At 42.5% G+C, this 15,530-nt stretch overlaps 1 protein-coding gene across 1 annotated transcript in view; it reads right to left on the minus strand.

The window, feature by feature from the left end:
- LOC124556619 (angiotensin-converting enzyme-like) overlaps nucleotides 1-15,530 on the minus strand; it is a 178,641-nt gene that overhangs the window by 24,000 nt on the left and 139,111 nt on the right. The window contains exon 6 of the mRNA XM_047130586.1: nucleotides 7,398-7,512. Within this exon, the coding sequence (XP_046986542.1) occupies nucleotides 7,398-7,512 (115 nt within the window). The remainder of the gene's footprint in view (nucleotides 1-7,397; nucleotides 7,513-15,530) is intronic.

A 15,530-nucleotide genomic window follows, 5' to 3' on the forward strand; every position in this document is an offset into this window, starting at 1 on the left:
TTAGGCCTTTGGAAACCATGTAATACTAGTTTGAACCAATAATTAGTAAAATAAATATTCAGCTACAGTATCTAAAAGTTAAAGGAAACTATTTCTACCTAATGGCCACTTTGCCACTTTTTAAGTGCATATATGACAACTAACTATCGAGTTCTTTGGCTCTCCTGTGAGTGAACTCCACTACGTCATTTAAAGCTATGTACCATGATAGATATCTGTTACAGTCGTAAGACTGATACAGACATGATTACCTGTAACTTTGTAGCAGAAATACGAACTTCTACGTAAACGTCTAAAACTACAGACTCTATGAAACAGAAAACAGGTCTAATTCGAGTGAGATTTCGCTTCCTTTCACTACTGAAACTTTCTGTGTGTCGTCTTTGCTTTAACGGCGTGTGTACAGTTTGTTTTATGATTCGACAACCGATGTGTTACGAAAAAACTGACATCTTTGTGCCACATTGCCGTTATAAACAGAAAAATCATTGTAACAGTCTTTTTATTGTAATAAAATACAGAAGAATTCTAAAGTACTACGTATTACTGATAAAGTTCAGATAATTCATAGCGATCCACCTTTTAGACTGTTAAAAGTAGAAGAAGGAAGAAGGAGAAGAAGTATGTGCGTGCATGTGTGTGTGTGTGTGTGTGTGTGTGTGTGTGTGTGTGTGTGGGTGGGTGGTTGGGTGGGTGGTTGCGAGTGGAGTGGGGATGGGAAGAGGTGGAGGTAGTCAGAGAATAATGACAAACTTTCGTGAACGGAAGAGAGTCACACTCTAGAATTAAGCCTTTGGAAAGCTATATGCTCTGGGTAGAGGTTTGTATCACAACGTCTTAGATTTTGTCATTACTGATATTTCCTCCAAGCGTCATGTCATCGTTTCTCGTTGTGGCCCCTTCGTTGGCAAACAGTAATTTTCAGTGAGAACGTGGCAGTTTTTGTATATAACAGAAAAATAATACATTGCTTTTAAGGACATTTATCATTTTGCAATTGTCCATTCTAGTTGAAACAGTGGACAAGAAGTTTTCAGGATGCGTTGCTTACAATACCATGTTGCTGATCCAAAAGGTGGAGCTTTTCAAGTCTCTTTTCTTTTCTATCTGAAATTTATGTTTGACATAGCTTGTGATTCCATGGCTTACAAGGTTTCAACTTTTTAAGAATTCTAAGCTGAATCTAGTTTCTCGAGCCAGTTTTAATTCCCCGTGATCAGTAACAGTGTTACTTATAATTCACTCTTACTTCGTCCGCAACGGTTTCCTCTTTACTATACTTCTGTGCCCCTTGCTTCCATCTATTACTTGTTTCTTACTTTTATACTTTTCTGTTAGTTCTTCTTTGAAACCGAGTTATCAGCACCATCCTTCTTACCCAACTGTTCCTTTCTGTTTATGTCACCTAAGCGCGAGAGTGCTCGTGTACCTTTGGTCACGTTCCTGTATCTCTACAAAAGCGCACTCTGACGTCCAATAGCTAGTTCATTCCACTAACTTGTCTCATTCTGTACAATGGTATTGTGTGAAGTTCTCTTAATCCAGCCTATCTTCTTTACACCTCTTATTTAATGTCATTAGCGAAGGACTTCTCTCGGGAGTGAAAACATTGCTGACATCATGTTTTTGTCTTAAAGTATTAATAGAAATGATACTAACGTTACATGACCACTTAGTTTCTGTCTCTAGCACTGTAATCGCTGTGTAGCCAGAATAAATAATAGCCAACTATTCAACAGGACCAGAATAACTGATGACATCATATCCAAAGACAAAAATAGTCTGTTATAGCTAACTGCAAACTTTGACATGTGTCGGAGATATATGAATAGATACTGTCGTTAAATTACTGTGCCATCAGTGGTTCTAACCGAATTATAGAAGTGGTTGCCAAATAGACTTTTCCGTGCATCTCTGTGATAAAAGCAACGTGCGTTTCTCGCAGTTTTCAGGCGTAAGACGTAAATGAATGACCTAGGTCTCGGAGCAGTTTGGTCTCAACAACACTTACCTCATCTGTGTTTACTCCCCTCACATTACAATAATTGCCATAACGGTAACAATATCTCCTACATTTGACAATTAAGAAAAATAGTTCCATCTGTGGGAGTCGTCAGCCTGAGTTTACCTAGATACATCAAAGCAGCGATGGCACTTTTAATATAATAAACGCTAAACTTTTTCGGATTTTATAGATTTTTCTTCAATGTAATTTGGAGGGATATTGTCGCCTGGAGCCAGCGACCTTTACTGTATTACGTCATATAATAGAAGTGAGGAGATATCTTCTCTATGTGGCATTTACTTGCAAAACGGTCTTCATTTATAAATGGCTGTAGACAGTTGATATCAGTAAGTATTTGAATCGAGTATCTTTGAGGGATTGCAGAAGAATGATACTCCCTCTCCGGCGACAGCAATTCAGGCACGCACCTTGGCTGGGGAAGTGAAAATGAAAGGGCAGTAGCACTAACTCGGTTTAGGAGGCCAGTGTAAACACCTAGCGAGTATCGATCCCCAGACAAACAAAGTCTCCAGCTAAATGAAAAGGAATGGTTCGCGGCCGACCGAGTCTAGACCGCTGAAACTTCTGTTCTCGCATTCACAGGGCAGGAAATTCGTGTCCATTGGTAATGACAGAATCAAAGCAGTGGTTTGGCAAAATATTTTAACCGATTTGGATTGTCACTGGAGCAAAATTGTAACTGAGGGAATGTTAGGATTAGCAACTACTAAGGAAAGAGGTTCATTAAATAAAGAAGAACTATTTTCTCCCCGAGACGAACACTTACTGTATAACTCGAGGCATTCATTGAGGAGATGATAGTTGTATTCCAGCAATGTTGTGTTTCATGTAGACATTGGACAACGCTAGCATTGAGAGGAAGAGGGTAGGGAAATAAGTTCGTGAGAAAATATTGTAGTTTATTTCCGCTTCAAACATGCATTTATTCCTCATTTTATGTACTGAGAAACCTGTGCAAATTACGATTACTGAGAAATGTAGCTGCATCGTGACAAAACTGAAAAAATAACCCAGCTGTGTTGCAAAAATAGTACTATTATTTCCGATGTAATAGTCAAAGCTTTTGCAGTTCGTGGAGTATGTTAGGTGGTTTTTCAATTAATTATTGGAAAGGAGGAGAAATTTTGAGGTTATTACTAAGTAATAATGATACACCAGAAACTCAGGGCTGGACAGAAAGTACGACTCCCATAGATGGAACTATTTTTATTATTGTCAAATGTAAGAGATATTTTTACGTTATGGCAATTATTGTAATGTGAGGGAAGTAAACACAGGTGAGGTAAATGTTATGTAACTGACGATTGAAGAGTACAAAAAATAGATATCCCATTTTACTGTAGAGCAAAGTGTTTACAGCATCCTGAGTGAACTGTCAGGAGCGTGTGAGATTTACTTGACATATATTTGCATGAAAATTAAATTCAGAGAAGTATGGCCGAAGTTTGGAAGATATGTAGAGAGGCTTGTTGCGTGCTGAGAGCCTGAGTTGGTTCGACAGATGCGTCTTGGTAGCGCAAATGGTTATGTAGGTAACGGATTCAAATGCCGTTTAGCACACTATTTTTTTACAGAAAGTCAAATATAATCAAATCTCTGCCGTCAGTATTATTATAAGATGCCATAAGCGTAATAGTACCTTCTGGACGCCAATCCGTCGATGTAAGCTGCATTGTATGTATTGCTGGGGTAATGCGTGGAAGATAATTTAGATCGGATTCCATCGTTTACTCGTATTGTCTACCAGGAGAGTACGCCGCACCAGTAACAACTGATCACAAAATACACGCTGCCTGGGAATGTATGAAAAAATTAGTTTTTTTAAGATAGTAACAGCGTTAGGATGCAAAAGTCTTCGCAAGGAATGACGAGGAATGTAACTGTGCTTCAAGAATGTGAAAAAGTGCATCCACCTCACGGAAATATTCCTCTACTGAAGTCTAAGAAAGGCTCCCTGCGAACATCACATGAACTAACTGAATAACCTGAAGTGGATTGAGTACGGTCGTTTAAAGCAAAATGTCCCCAAATTATGGGACGAATGACATTTTGGAATGTTTAGCACCGGTCTCCGACGAAAAGTGTGTCATGTGGAGCCGGCCGCTGGTGGCCAAGCGGTTCTGGCGTTACAGTCTGGAACCGCGCGACCGCTACGGTCGCAGGTTCGAATCCTGCCTCGGGCGTGGATGTGTGTGTTGTACTTAGGTTAGTTAGGTTTAAGTAGTTCTAAGTTCTAGGGGACTTATGACCTCAGCAGTTGAGTCCCATAGTGCTTAGAGCCATTTGAACCATTTTTTTGTCATATGGATAGCTTTGAACAGCCTGAGGACAGGAGCAAGCAGGTCCATAAACAAAACAGCAGGCTGGGGCTACGTCGATCTCAACATCGAGTGGGAGCGCTGTCAAAACAATACCATGAAAAATGTGCTCGATATTTTTTTTCCGTGCTCGGTATGGACTGTTTGACGCCAGGCTCAATACGCTTGATGTTGCAACGTATTAGTTGACAATTTTGTCATACTTTCTTTGTGTTTCATTTGTGGTGTTTAGCAGCGTAAAAAGGTGTTTCTGACATAGTAGTAAAAATAATAATAATAATAATTGTGTTGTTGTGGTAATAATCATGGAAAGTCTCTTCCCACTCGCAACGTACTAGCACTAGCTATTTCGTCAAATTAGAAAAGTTGAATCACAATAGCAAAAAATATAAAAAGCATGACATCGATTACGTTCAGATTCATTTTGTAAGAAATCAGAAGAAATCCACTATTACCACCGCTGTGCAGCTGGATATGCAAAAGTCCATGAGCAATACCGTCGTACACAAAGGCTTGCGTCTGCTGTTTCACAAATAGTAACTGCTTCAAACAGTTCTTCTAGTTGATCGACATGCCGACGACAACTGTACTCAAAACTACGCTGCAACTATGCAAGGTTACCTGCAAATAATTCTTTCAGACCTGGTCATATTACAGGCCTGTGGGAATGTGCACAAGGACAAATACAGAAGTTCTTGCAATAAAAATCCGCATGTCATGAACGAGTAGGACGTGAATGCGTGGTGTTACCTACTGAAGTCTGTCATAACTGGATCATCCTTCTCTGACGACACCATACTGATATCGAAACATGTACATGCACATTTTGCAAACTTAACGCAGCTTTACACCTGCAACATGGGACACGTTACCCCTACGCGATAGTGAAATGCACCATATACGCACACATTTTGGAAAGTTACGCTGTGCTACGATTGTCACAGTAAAGTTATATATCGCTATAACATTATAGTCAACATAGAGGACTTATACTTCAACAGCTTTGAGGCTATGTGGTCCATTCAGACGAGGAGCTTGTACCGCAGCCCATGGAAACTTAATTTAAGTAGATTTTAGTTCATGATTAAAGAACCCAGTTATTAATCGCGTGCAGTTTGTGTTTTAGAACGAGGATACTGGCCAGCATCCAACATGCTCTCCGTGCTTCCCATGTTACAGCTCTTTAGAGACAATGAGACAGCATAAAAACGTCTAAAGAGAATGCAACATACGTATCGCAAGTGTGCATCCAATTTTGCAGATTTGACACCTGGATCATCAGTAATACTTCAACCTTGTCTTGGATAATCGATAGCTGCGATGACATGGTCGGCGTTATAAATGACAATCAGGTAAGGGTATAAAATCAGAGATAATCGCTCCTCATTTATGTTGCTCACGACAAAATAACGAAAACGGCTTGAGAGAAATGAGACCTTATTTCTAATCAGTTCACTTTTGGATATTTGGCATTATGTCGATGAATGCCTGGAAAACGCTTAAGCCAAGAAAAAATCATTTCACGTACAAGATGTTGGCTTTCCGAACGCCGTTCTTGCGGAGATTGCCTTGTTGGAAGGTAGTATAGGAGATATACATAATGAAGTGTATGACATCGCCCACTGGAATTTTCTGGTCCAAGTTGCCTGGAAAGTGAAAGCCTTTGGAGCATACAGTATACCGTTGGTTCTAGCCACGCGGCAGGTTTGAAACGGCATCGACCAAAACCTGTAGTAATCTCGCAGCAGATCCACCAGTGCCCGCCATAAATCTGATCATATGAGTTATATATTGGGAACTAAAGCGGAGAGTACTTCTGACTTGACATAAGGGGTGTCACAAAAACCAATGTAATCATTTCCACATTTGGTAAGTGTGGCCTAAATTTCCTGCATACGTGATGATTTCATCTGTGTTGAGATGCATGTGCGGTTTGATGCACTAGGGAACATTGACCACGAGCAGATGATATTTTGTAGTCACGAAGGAATGGAAGTGGCACGAATTGTGCTTTCGCTATAAAAACGATTTAAAGAAAGATATTTTTAAAGTAGCGCGGACAAAAACGTAACCTTTTTGCTTTATGGCGTCATGTGTCCGCAAAACAGACTGTGGACTGAGGAAAGTGGTCGGGGATTACAGACTCTGAAGAGAATCGATAAATTCTGTAGTTGTGCCATATTCTAAAGAAAGTGAATAATAATATGGCGGAAATCACGGTCTGGGATATGTAAGAAGCAATAAGTGATTTCTGTGGCAGACTGGATCAATACCTAGAGGATATTGGATGCAATTTGCCAACGATCTTAATTCAAAGTAACGTCCTCTTAAGGACAAGTCATAATGATTATATTTCTGATAGGATCCACACATCGCCGCGTTTTTCAGTCTTTGTATGGAGGATAATCTCTGGAACTACTATAAGAATTCTGCCGAATTTTCACACAACAACTGACTGACGAGGAAAGTTTGTAGATGTTATTTATTAGCGCTACACCAGACAAGTCCTTCTGACGTAGATAATTAGTGCTACAGGTGTGAATCCAGGGCGGGTTGCTAATAAGTTTATTTTTACATAATGCTTCTAGTTTAAGAGTATATTTGAGAAGTTACCATTTCTTATTGTCAGCCTGTACATTACATTAGAGGTAGGTATGTATAGTTATTGCAGGAAAAAATATCTCGAATAACTTTTCACAAAAGAAGCATACTAGGAAGAAAACTATGGCATCCTCTACAAGGCAATCTTAAGCAGATACATGATAAATCACTTACAATAGCAAGACTGCTAGCTTTATAACTGTGCAATGCATGTCTTATTACAAGCTATTTCATAGCACGTATTCTAAGAGTTAAGAAATACAGAGCCTAATGAAGCTAGTCCTAGTGCAAACGACGAACAAGTAAACATGACCGAGAAAAAGGAAAATTTCAATGCTTGGGCCGCTTCCTGACGCATGTCACGGCGGGTTGGAAGTATCCCAGGCGGTTGGCGATCATGCGCAGCACAATGAGGAGTGTAAGCAAGAGGCAGCAGTGCAGCGTGCCCTGACCGTCAGTTGAGGCGGAGTCGTTGGTGACGGACAGGCGCTGCAGGTGCTGCGGCACTGACGCCGCCAGGCTCACCGCGTCGCCCACTGCCTCCTGCAGTGCCGACGTCGCGCCCTCCTGCAGCACATCATCACGTCGCTACAGAAAAGATACGCAAGCTCCCAGGGTCGACACAGTTAAATGTATCTGCAACATTCCACTGCGCTATTTTCGAGTCGACAATATAAACAAGATGACAGAAGTCGTGGGACAGCGATATACACATATACAGATGACGGTGGTATCATGTACACAAGTCATAAAAGGGCAGTGTATTTGAGGAGTTGTCATTTGTAATCAGGTGTTTCATGTGAAAAGGTTCACTATGAAAGCGGAATGGTAGTTGGCGCTAGACGCATTGGAAGTTCCCTCACCACAGACAATGCAGTGGCCGACGACCATCACTTAACGACCGAGAGAATTGGCGTTTGCATTGAGTTGTCAGTGCTAACAGTCAAGCAACACTGCGTGAAATAGCAACGGTAATCGAGATGGGACGTACATCGAACGTACCCGTCAGGCCAGTGCGGAGAAATGCGGCGTCAATGGGTTATGGCAGCAGACGACTGGAGCGAGTGTCTTTCCTAACTGCACGACATCGCCTGCAGCGCCTCTCCTGGCCTCGTCGCCATATCGGTTAGACATCTACATCTACATTTACATCCATACTCCGCAAGCCACCTGACGGTGTGTGGCGGAGGGTACCTTGAATACCCCTATCGGTTCTCCCTTCTATTCCAGTCTCGTATTGTTCGTGGAAAGAAGAATTGTCGGTATGCCTCTGTGTGGGCTCTAATCTCCCTGATTTTATCCTCATGGTCTCTTCGCGATATGTACGTAGGAGGGAGCAATATTCTGCTTGACTCCTCGGTGAAGGTATGTTCTCGAAACTTTAACAAAAGCCCGTACCGAGCTACTGAGCGTCTCTCCTGCAGAGTCTTCCACTGGAGTTTATCTATCATCTCCGTAACGCTTCCGCGATTACTAAATGATCCTGTTACGAAGCGCGCTGCTCTCCGTTGGATCTTCTCTATCTCTTGTATCAACCCTATCTGGTACGGATCCCACACTGCTGAGCAGTATTCAAGCAGTGGGCGAACAAGCGTACTGTAACCTACTTCCTTTGTTTTCGGATTGCATTTCCTTAGGATTCTTCCAATGAATCTCAGTCTGGCATCTGGTTTACGAACGATCAACTTTATATGATCATTCCATTTTAAAACACTCCTAATGCGTACTCCCAGATAATTTATGGAATTAACTGCTTCCAGTTGCTGACCTGCTATATTGTAGCTAAATGATAAGGGATCTTTCTTTCTATGTATTCGCAGCACATTACACTTGTCTACATTGAGATTCAATGGCCATTCCCTGCACCATGCGTCAATTCGCTGCAGGTCCTCCTGCATTCAGTACAATTTTCCATTGTTACAACCTCTCGATATACCACAGCATCATCCTCAAAAAGCCTCATTGAACTTCCGATGTCATCCACAAGGTCATTTATGTATATTGTGAATAGCAACGGTGCTAACACTACCCTGCAGCACACCTGAAATCACTCTTACTTCGGAAGACTTCTCTCCATTGAGAATGACATGTTGCGTTCTATTATCTAGGAACTCTACAATACAATCACACAATTGGTCTGGTAGTCCATATGATCGTACCTTGTTCATTAAACGACTGCGGGGAACTGCATCGAACGCCTTGCGGAAGTCAAGAATCACGGCATCTACCTGGGAACCCGTGTCTGTGGCCCTCTGAGTCTCGGAGACGAATAGCGCGAGCTGGGTTTCACACGATCGTCTTTTTCGAAACCCATGCTGATTCCTACAGAGTAGATTTCTAGTCTCCAGAAAAGTCATTATACTCGAACATAATACGTGTTCCAAAATTCTACAACTGATAGACGTTAGAGATATAGGTCTATAGTTCTGCACATCTGTTCGACGTCCCTTATTGAAAACGGGGATGACCTATACCCTTTTCCAATCCTTTGGAACGCAACGCTCTTATAGAGACCTACGGTAAACCGCTGCAAGAAAGGGGCAAGTTCCTTCGCGTACTCTGTGTAAAATCGAACTAGTATCCCATCAGGTTCAGCGGCCTTTCCTCTTTTGAGCGATTTTAATTGTTTCTCTATCCCTCTGTCGTCTATTTCGATATGTACCATTTTGTCATCTGTGCGACAGTCTAGAGAAGGAACTACAGTGCAATCTTCCTCTGTGAAACAGCTTTGGAAAAAGACATTTAGTATTTCGGCCTTTAGTCTGTCATCCTCTGTTTCAGTACCATTTTGGTCACAGAGTGTCTGGACACTTTGTTTTGATGTGTCAGGAAGTCGTTTCTGAAAGTATTTGTATGGAGTGTAGCCATGTATGGAAGTGAAACATGGACGATAACCAGTTTGGACAAGAAGAGAATAGAAGCTTTCGAAATGTGGTGCTACAGAAGAATGCTGAAGATAAGGTGGGTAGATCACATAACTAATGAGGAGGTATTGAATAGGATTGGGGAGAAGAGAACTTTGTGGCGCAACGTGACTAGAAGAAGGGATCGGTTGGTAGGACATGTTTTGAGGCATCAAGGGATCACAAATTTAGCATTGGAGGGCAGCGTGGAGGGTAAAAATCGTAGAGGGGGACCAAGAGATGAATACACTAAGCAGATTCAGAAGGATGTAGGATGCAGTAGGTACAGGGAGATGAAGAAGCTTGCACAGGATAGAGTAGCATGGAGAGCTGCATCAAACCAGTCTCAGGACTGAAGACCACAAGAACAACCGCTTTGACATAAGACCAAAATTTCTTTCAAAATTTTCTGCCAAGTCAGTACATAGAACTTTACTTTCGAATTCATTGAACGCCTCTCGCATAGCCCTCCTCACACTACATTTCGCTTCGCGTAATTTTTGTTTGTCTGCAAGGCCTTGGCTATGTTTATGTTTGCTGTTAAGTTCCCTTTGCTTCCGCAGCAGTTTTCTAACTCGGTTGTTGTACCACGGCGGCTCTTTTCCATCTCTTACGATCTTGCTTGGCACATACTAATCTAACACATATTGTACGATGGTTTTGAACTTTGTCCACTGATCCTCAACACTATCTGCACTTGAGACAAAACTTTTGTGTTGAGCCATCAGGTACTCTGAAATCTGCTTTTTGTCACTTTTGCTAAACAGAAAAATCTTCCTACCTTTTTAAATATTTCTATTTACGGCTGAAATCATCGATGCCGTAACCGCTTTATGATCGCTGATTCCCTGTTCTGCGTCAACTTTTTCAAATAGTTCGGGTCTGTTTGTCACCAGAAGGTCTAATATACTATCGCTACGAGCCGGTTCTCTGTTTAACTGCTCAAGGTAGTTTTCAGATAAAGCACTTAAAAAAATTTCACTGGATTCTTTGTCCCTGCCACCCGTTATGAATGTTTGAGTCTCCCAGTCTATATCCGGCAAATTAAAATCTCCACCCAGAACTATAACGTGGTGGGGAAATCTACTTGAAATATTTTCCAAATTATCCTTCAGGTGCTCAGCCACAACAGGTGCTGAGCCAGGGGGCCTATAGAGGCTGGAAAATCGTATCCTTTTCAGATGAGTCCCGACTTTATTTGGTAAGAGCCGATGATAGGGCCTGAGTATGGCGCAGACCCCACGGAGACGTGGACCCAAGTTTTCAACAAGGCAACGTGTAAGCTGGTGGTAACTCTAATGGAGTGAGCTGTGTTTACATGGAATGGACTGGGTCCTCTGGTCCAACTGAACCAATCATTCATTGGAAATAATTATGTTCGGCTACTTGGAGACCATCTGCAGACTTCATGTTCCCAAACAACGATGAAATTTTTATGATGACAATGCACTATGTCATTTGGTGACAAATATTCGCGATTTGTTTGAAAAACGTTCTGGACAGTTCGATCGAATTATTTCACCACCAAGATCGCCCACCGTGAATCCCATCGAACATTTATCGGACGTAATCGCGAAGTCAGTTCGTGCACAAGCTCCTACACTGGCAACACTTTCGCAATTATGGACGGCTGTGGAGGGAGCATAGCTCTACATATCTTCAGAGGTCTTCCAGCGACTTGTTGAGTCCAGGCCACGTAGAGTTGATGCACTATACCGGGCAAAAGGAAACCGCACACGATATTAGGAGGTATACAATGACTTTTGTCACCTCAGTATATTTTGCTGCCAGTGTATGGGCACTTAGACTCTGCACCGAGCGTAGCACCATAGTGGTAAGTCGCCGACAGAGGAGTGTTCTCCTAGCGCAATCGCGGGCTTTCGTCACCACTTCTGGGGTCTCAGCTCATGATTCCCGGAGTATACCAGGCCGACATTGCTATTAAGTATCGTATCTCAAAATATTTACCGAAAACTGGAAGACTAGAGACAGTGAGTGATATATTATTGGAAGAAATACTCACCTTGAAAGAGCACAAAAACTGAGGAATGAATTCATGGCAACGGGACTGGGGCTGTTGCGGAACGGACCTAAGCGTATATACTCTGAGTTAGGAAAAATCACAACAGGCAGGAGCTGTGCGACATAAAAGAAAGTTGATAGGTGTGTTTCTACATCTGTAAGATGAAGTTTGTTTCAATTTCGCGCCAGTCGCATAAGAATGGCGCTAGTAGCGTTATTATGAAGATGAAAATCAGGTTACTCGCTGTGACGGTCGTGACGTTGGTTGCTTTGGAGATTGATGTGGTGAGCTGATGCCATTAAGGCGATAACGACTTCATTATCAACAATTCACACGAGGTCATGTAACAGATCGACGGTGGACGTTCCTTCTGCGATACTGCAGAAACACTTGGCAGAAATGTAGCCACTGTACATGACTGCTGGTAGGGTGGTCATGAGACTGAGCGGTCGCAAGGAGACTGGGCTGCTCCAGATGCCACGTAGCACTACCAAGAGGGAAGACCATAATGTTCGGTGCATGGCTAATGGTGCATCGTACTGTCTCTGAAGCAGTAATCTGAGCAGCGGTGGCACCACAGTGATCCAACGAACTGTTACAAATCGGTTACGTCAAGGACAACTCCGAGCCAGACACCCTGTAGTGTGCATTTCACTGGCCCCAAACCACCACCATTTGCGACTTCAGTGGTGTCAGGCGAGGGGCCATTGGAGGGCATGGTGGAGGTCTGTTATGTATTTTGATGAAATCTGGTTCTGCTTCGGTGGCAGTGATGGCACTGTGATGGCCAGCTGAGGGCTCCAATAAACCTGTTTACGTGCTAGCCATACTGGACCTACACCTGGGTTTATGGTGTCGGATGCGATTTCGTATGACAGTAGGAGCACTGTTATGTTTATCCCACGAATACTGACTGTAAATTTGTACGTCTGTCTTATTTTTCGACCTGTTGTGCTGCCATTCATGAACTGCAATACATATGCTGTTTTTCAACACGATAACGCCCACCCACATACTGCTGTTGTAGCCCAAGATGTTCTGCAGAGTGTTGACATGTTACCTTAGCCTGCGCGATCACCAGGTCTGTCTTCAGTCTAGCGCATATGGGCCGTCATCGAACGACAACTCCTGCGTCATGCACAAAAAGCATTAACCGTCCCTATATAGATCGAACAAGTGCTCGTACCTCCCACAAACTAGCATCCGGACTTGTACAAAACGATGCATGCAGGTTTTCATACCTACGTTCAACATTCTGACGGTTAAGCCGGCTACTAATGTACAGCATTTCATATTTACAATGGCTTATCTCGCTCTTACATTAACTTGTGATCTAGCAATGTTAATCACTAAAATATGTTACATAGTCAAATGTATTCGCTAAACTTCATTACTCTACATTAATTACTTTTAGATGTTGCGATTTTTTCCGTCACTGTATATTTTTCCCCAACAGAAGGGAAAAGAGGACGATAAAACATTTCAATGACAGCTGGAACATGTTTCATTTCTCGACTGGCCAAGGGCCATAGCCAACACATTTGCTGCGTGTAAAGTTCAGTCGGGAGGGTGACTGTGATTATGGAGAGAGAGAGAGAGAGAGAGAGAGAGAGAGAGAGAGAGAGAGAGAAAGAGACCCCAGAACACGTACTTTCACACAGCGACCGTTGGTCGCAGGAAAGCTGACTAGCGTGCTCGCACGGGACCTAAAGCAATTACTTACAGACCAGATGTTGCAGACTGATCTCAGTGACAGTGAAGACAGAACATTTACAGTGTAACGTAAAGATTACGTAAGAATACACAATAAGAAAAAGTATATCTTGCTGAATAATACTCAGTATTGTAGAACACTCAGTATAATATCGTTTATTGAAACTGAACTACACTTCTAGAGCAATCACTACATACACACAAAGAAAACAAATAACATGTAGGCGACTATTCATCAAGAGCGTCGGTGAGGTCCGTCGGAGCTGGTCCTAGCTCGGCGAGGAACTGGCTGTACTGCTACTGCGCTGGCCTTAAAAAGCCGGTGGAGGTCGGCGGAGTACTTCAACTTTCCCTGTGTCTGTGAGGCGACCTCTGCAGAAAAAGGTTCGCATTAGTCTCTAGCAAGTTCTGTTTATTTTGAAGAATTGGTTTCCTCTTGGTTGCGCCTGCAACATCTTGTGTATGTTATGTGGTACACAGGGGTGTCTTGTGTGTAGTCTGCCTGGTAGGGGCCGTCTGTGGCAGACGTAACACTTGCTGTTTTATCTTAGATTGCCCTTGACCAGAGAGTTTACGTTAACTGCACACAGTCAACCTATTCCATTCTACGTGTGACGGCTTCGCTATACACAACCCGTTATATGTAACGAGTGGCCCTCGGTCGCATAATGTTAACTACCATGTTCTATGTTGAATCTGTTAACTTTTATTGTTGTAAAGTGGTATAACGCATTGTATTTCCATAGTTCTGAAAACACGCGCGGTGGTTAAGTGAAACACGTGAAATAAAGTAAAAGATACGTGCGTCTTTTGACGGCTCTACAATTTTCACAAGCTACCATGTAGAGTAGGTGGAACGGGGAAATTAATCTAGATGCAGAACTACCCCATCTGAAGACGAGAAGCTTAAAGAATCGTTTTAGCTCTCACCATTCTATTACAGTAAGTAACCGATCGCGCGGTAAATGGCGAGGAGCGAGAGACTCCAAATTTTTCTGAGGTATTCCCTCCTGGACACCATCGGCGATAACATTCTACAAATCTAAACTCTTATATCTTACTTTTATCTAATCTTCTACGTTCGTAAATTGTAAATTTTAACAAACTCCTATTCCTAGTTAGTTTTAAGTTTCCAAGTATACAAAGCTGCAACTTTTTTAAAACACTAATGAAACAAATAAACTTCATTTCAAACATCCAGTATATACGATTTAATACTGAGAAAACTCGAGCCTCTATTAATCAATAGCTGGCAGGTCAACTATAAATTTTAACAAATAAACTCGCCATGAGGAGCTCTAATCTCTTTCCTAGCGTTTATCCCGTAGTACGCGGGCGCTATTTTTATGATTTAGCGAACGTGATTTTTATTTCAACTTAGTAGCCACGTTTCCTTCCTGCCCTCCAGCCATCAGTTAACCCAAGGAGGGAAGCCAAGTGCACCATCTGTTTATGAAGCGTGTAAACATTGTTCTGTGTGTTACCTTACTTCTAACTGCGTCTGTGCCTTAAACTATCAGCTTAAGTATTAGTCATTCTCTTTAAACAGCACACTGATAGCTGTAGATGATGTAGAAGCGGTAGAATTCAATCATGTGATTACACTGCTGACGTAATTCACGGCAGTAAAATGTGTTCGTGTCAATCAGATCTGTCGAATCAGCGCAGTAAAGTGGGTCGACCTGGAGACGTTACAGGACAGCACAAAGCAGCTATCGTGTATGGACGTGCTCACGACCGCGCCGTAGGTATAACCACGAATTGTTGGTGTATCAGCCGCGCGGCGTGGCCGCGCGGTTTGAGTCTCCATGTCACGGATTGCGCGGCCCCTCCCGCCGGAGGTTCGAGTCCTCCCTCGGGCATGGGTGTGATTGTGTGTGTGTGTGTGTGTGTGTGTGTGTGTGTGTGTGTGTGTGTGTGTGTTGTTGTTAGCATAACTTAGTTTA

Source organism: Schistocerca americana, chromosome X (assembly GCF_021461395.2).
Source record: "Schistocerca americana isolate TAMUIC-IGC-003095 chromosome X, iqSchAmer2.1, whole genome shotgun sequence".
Lineage (NCBI taxonomy): Eukaryota > Metazoa > Arthropoda > Insecta > Orthoptera > Acrididae > Schistocerca > Schistocerca americana.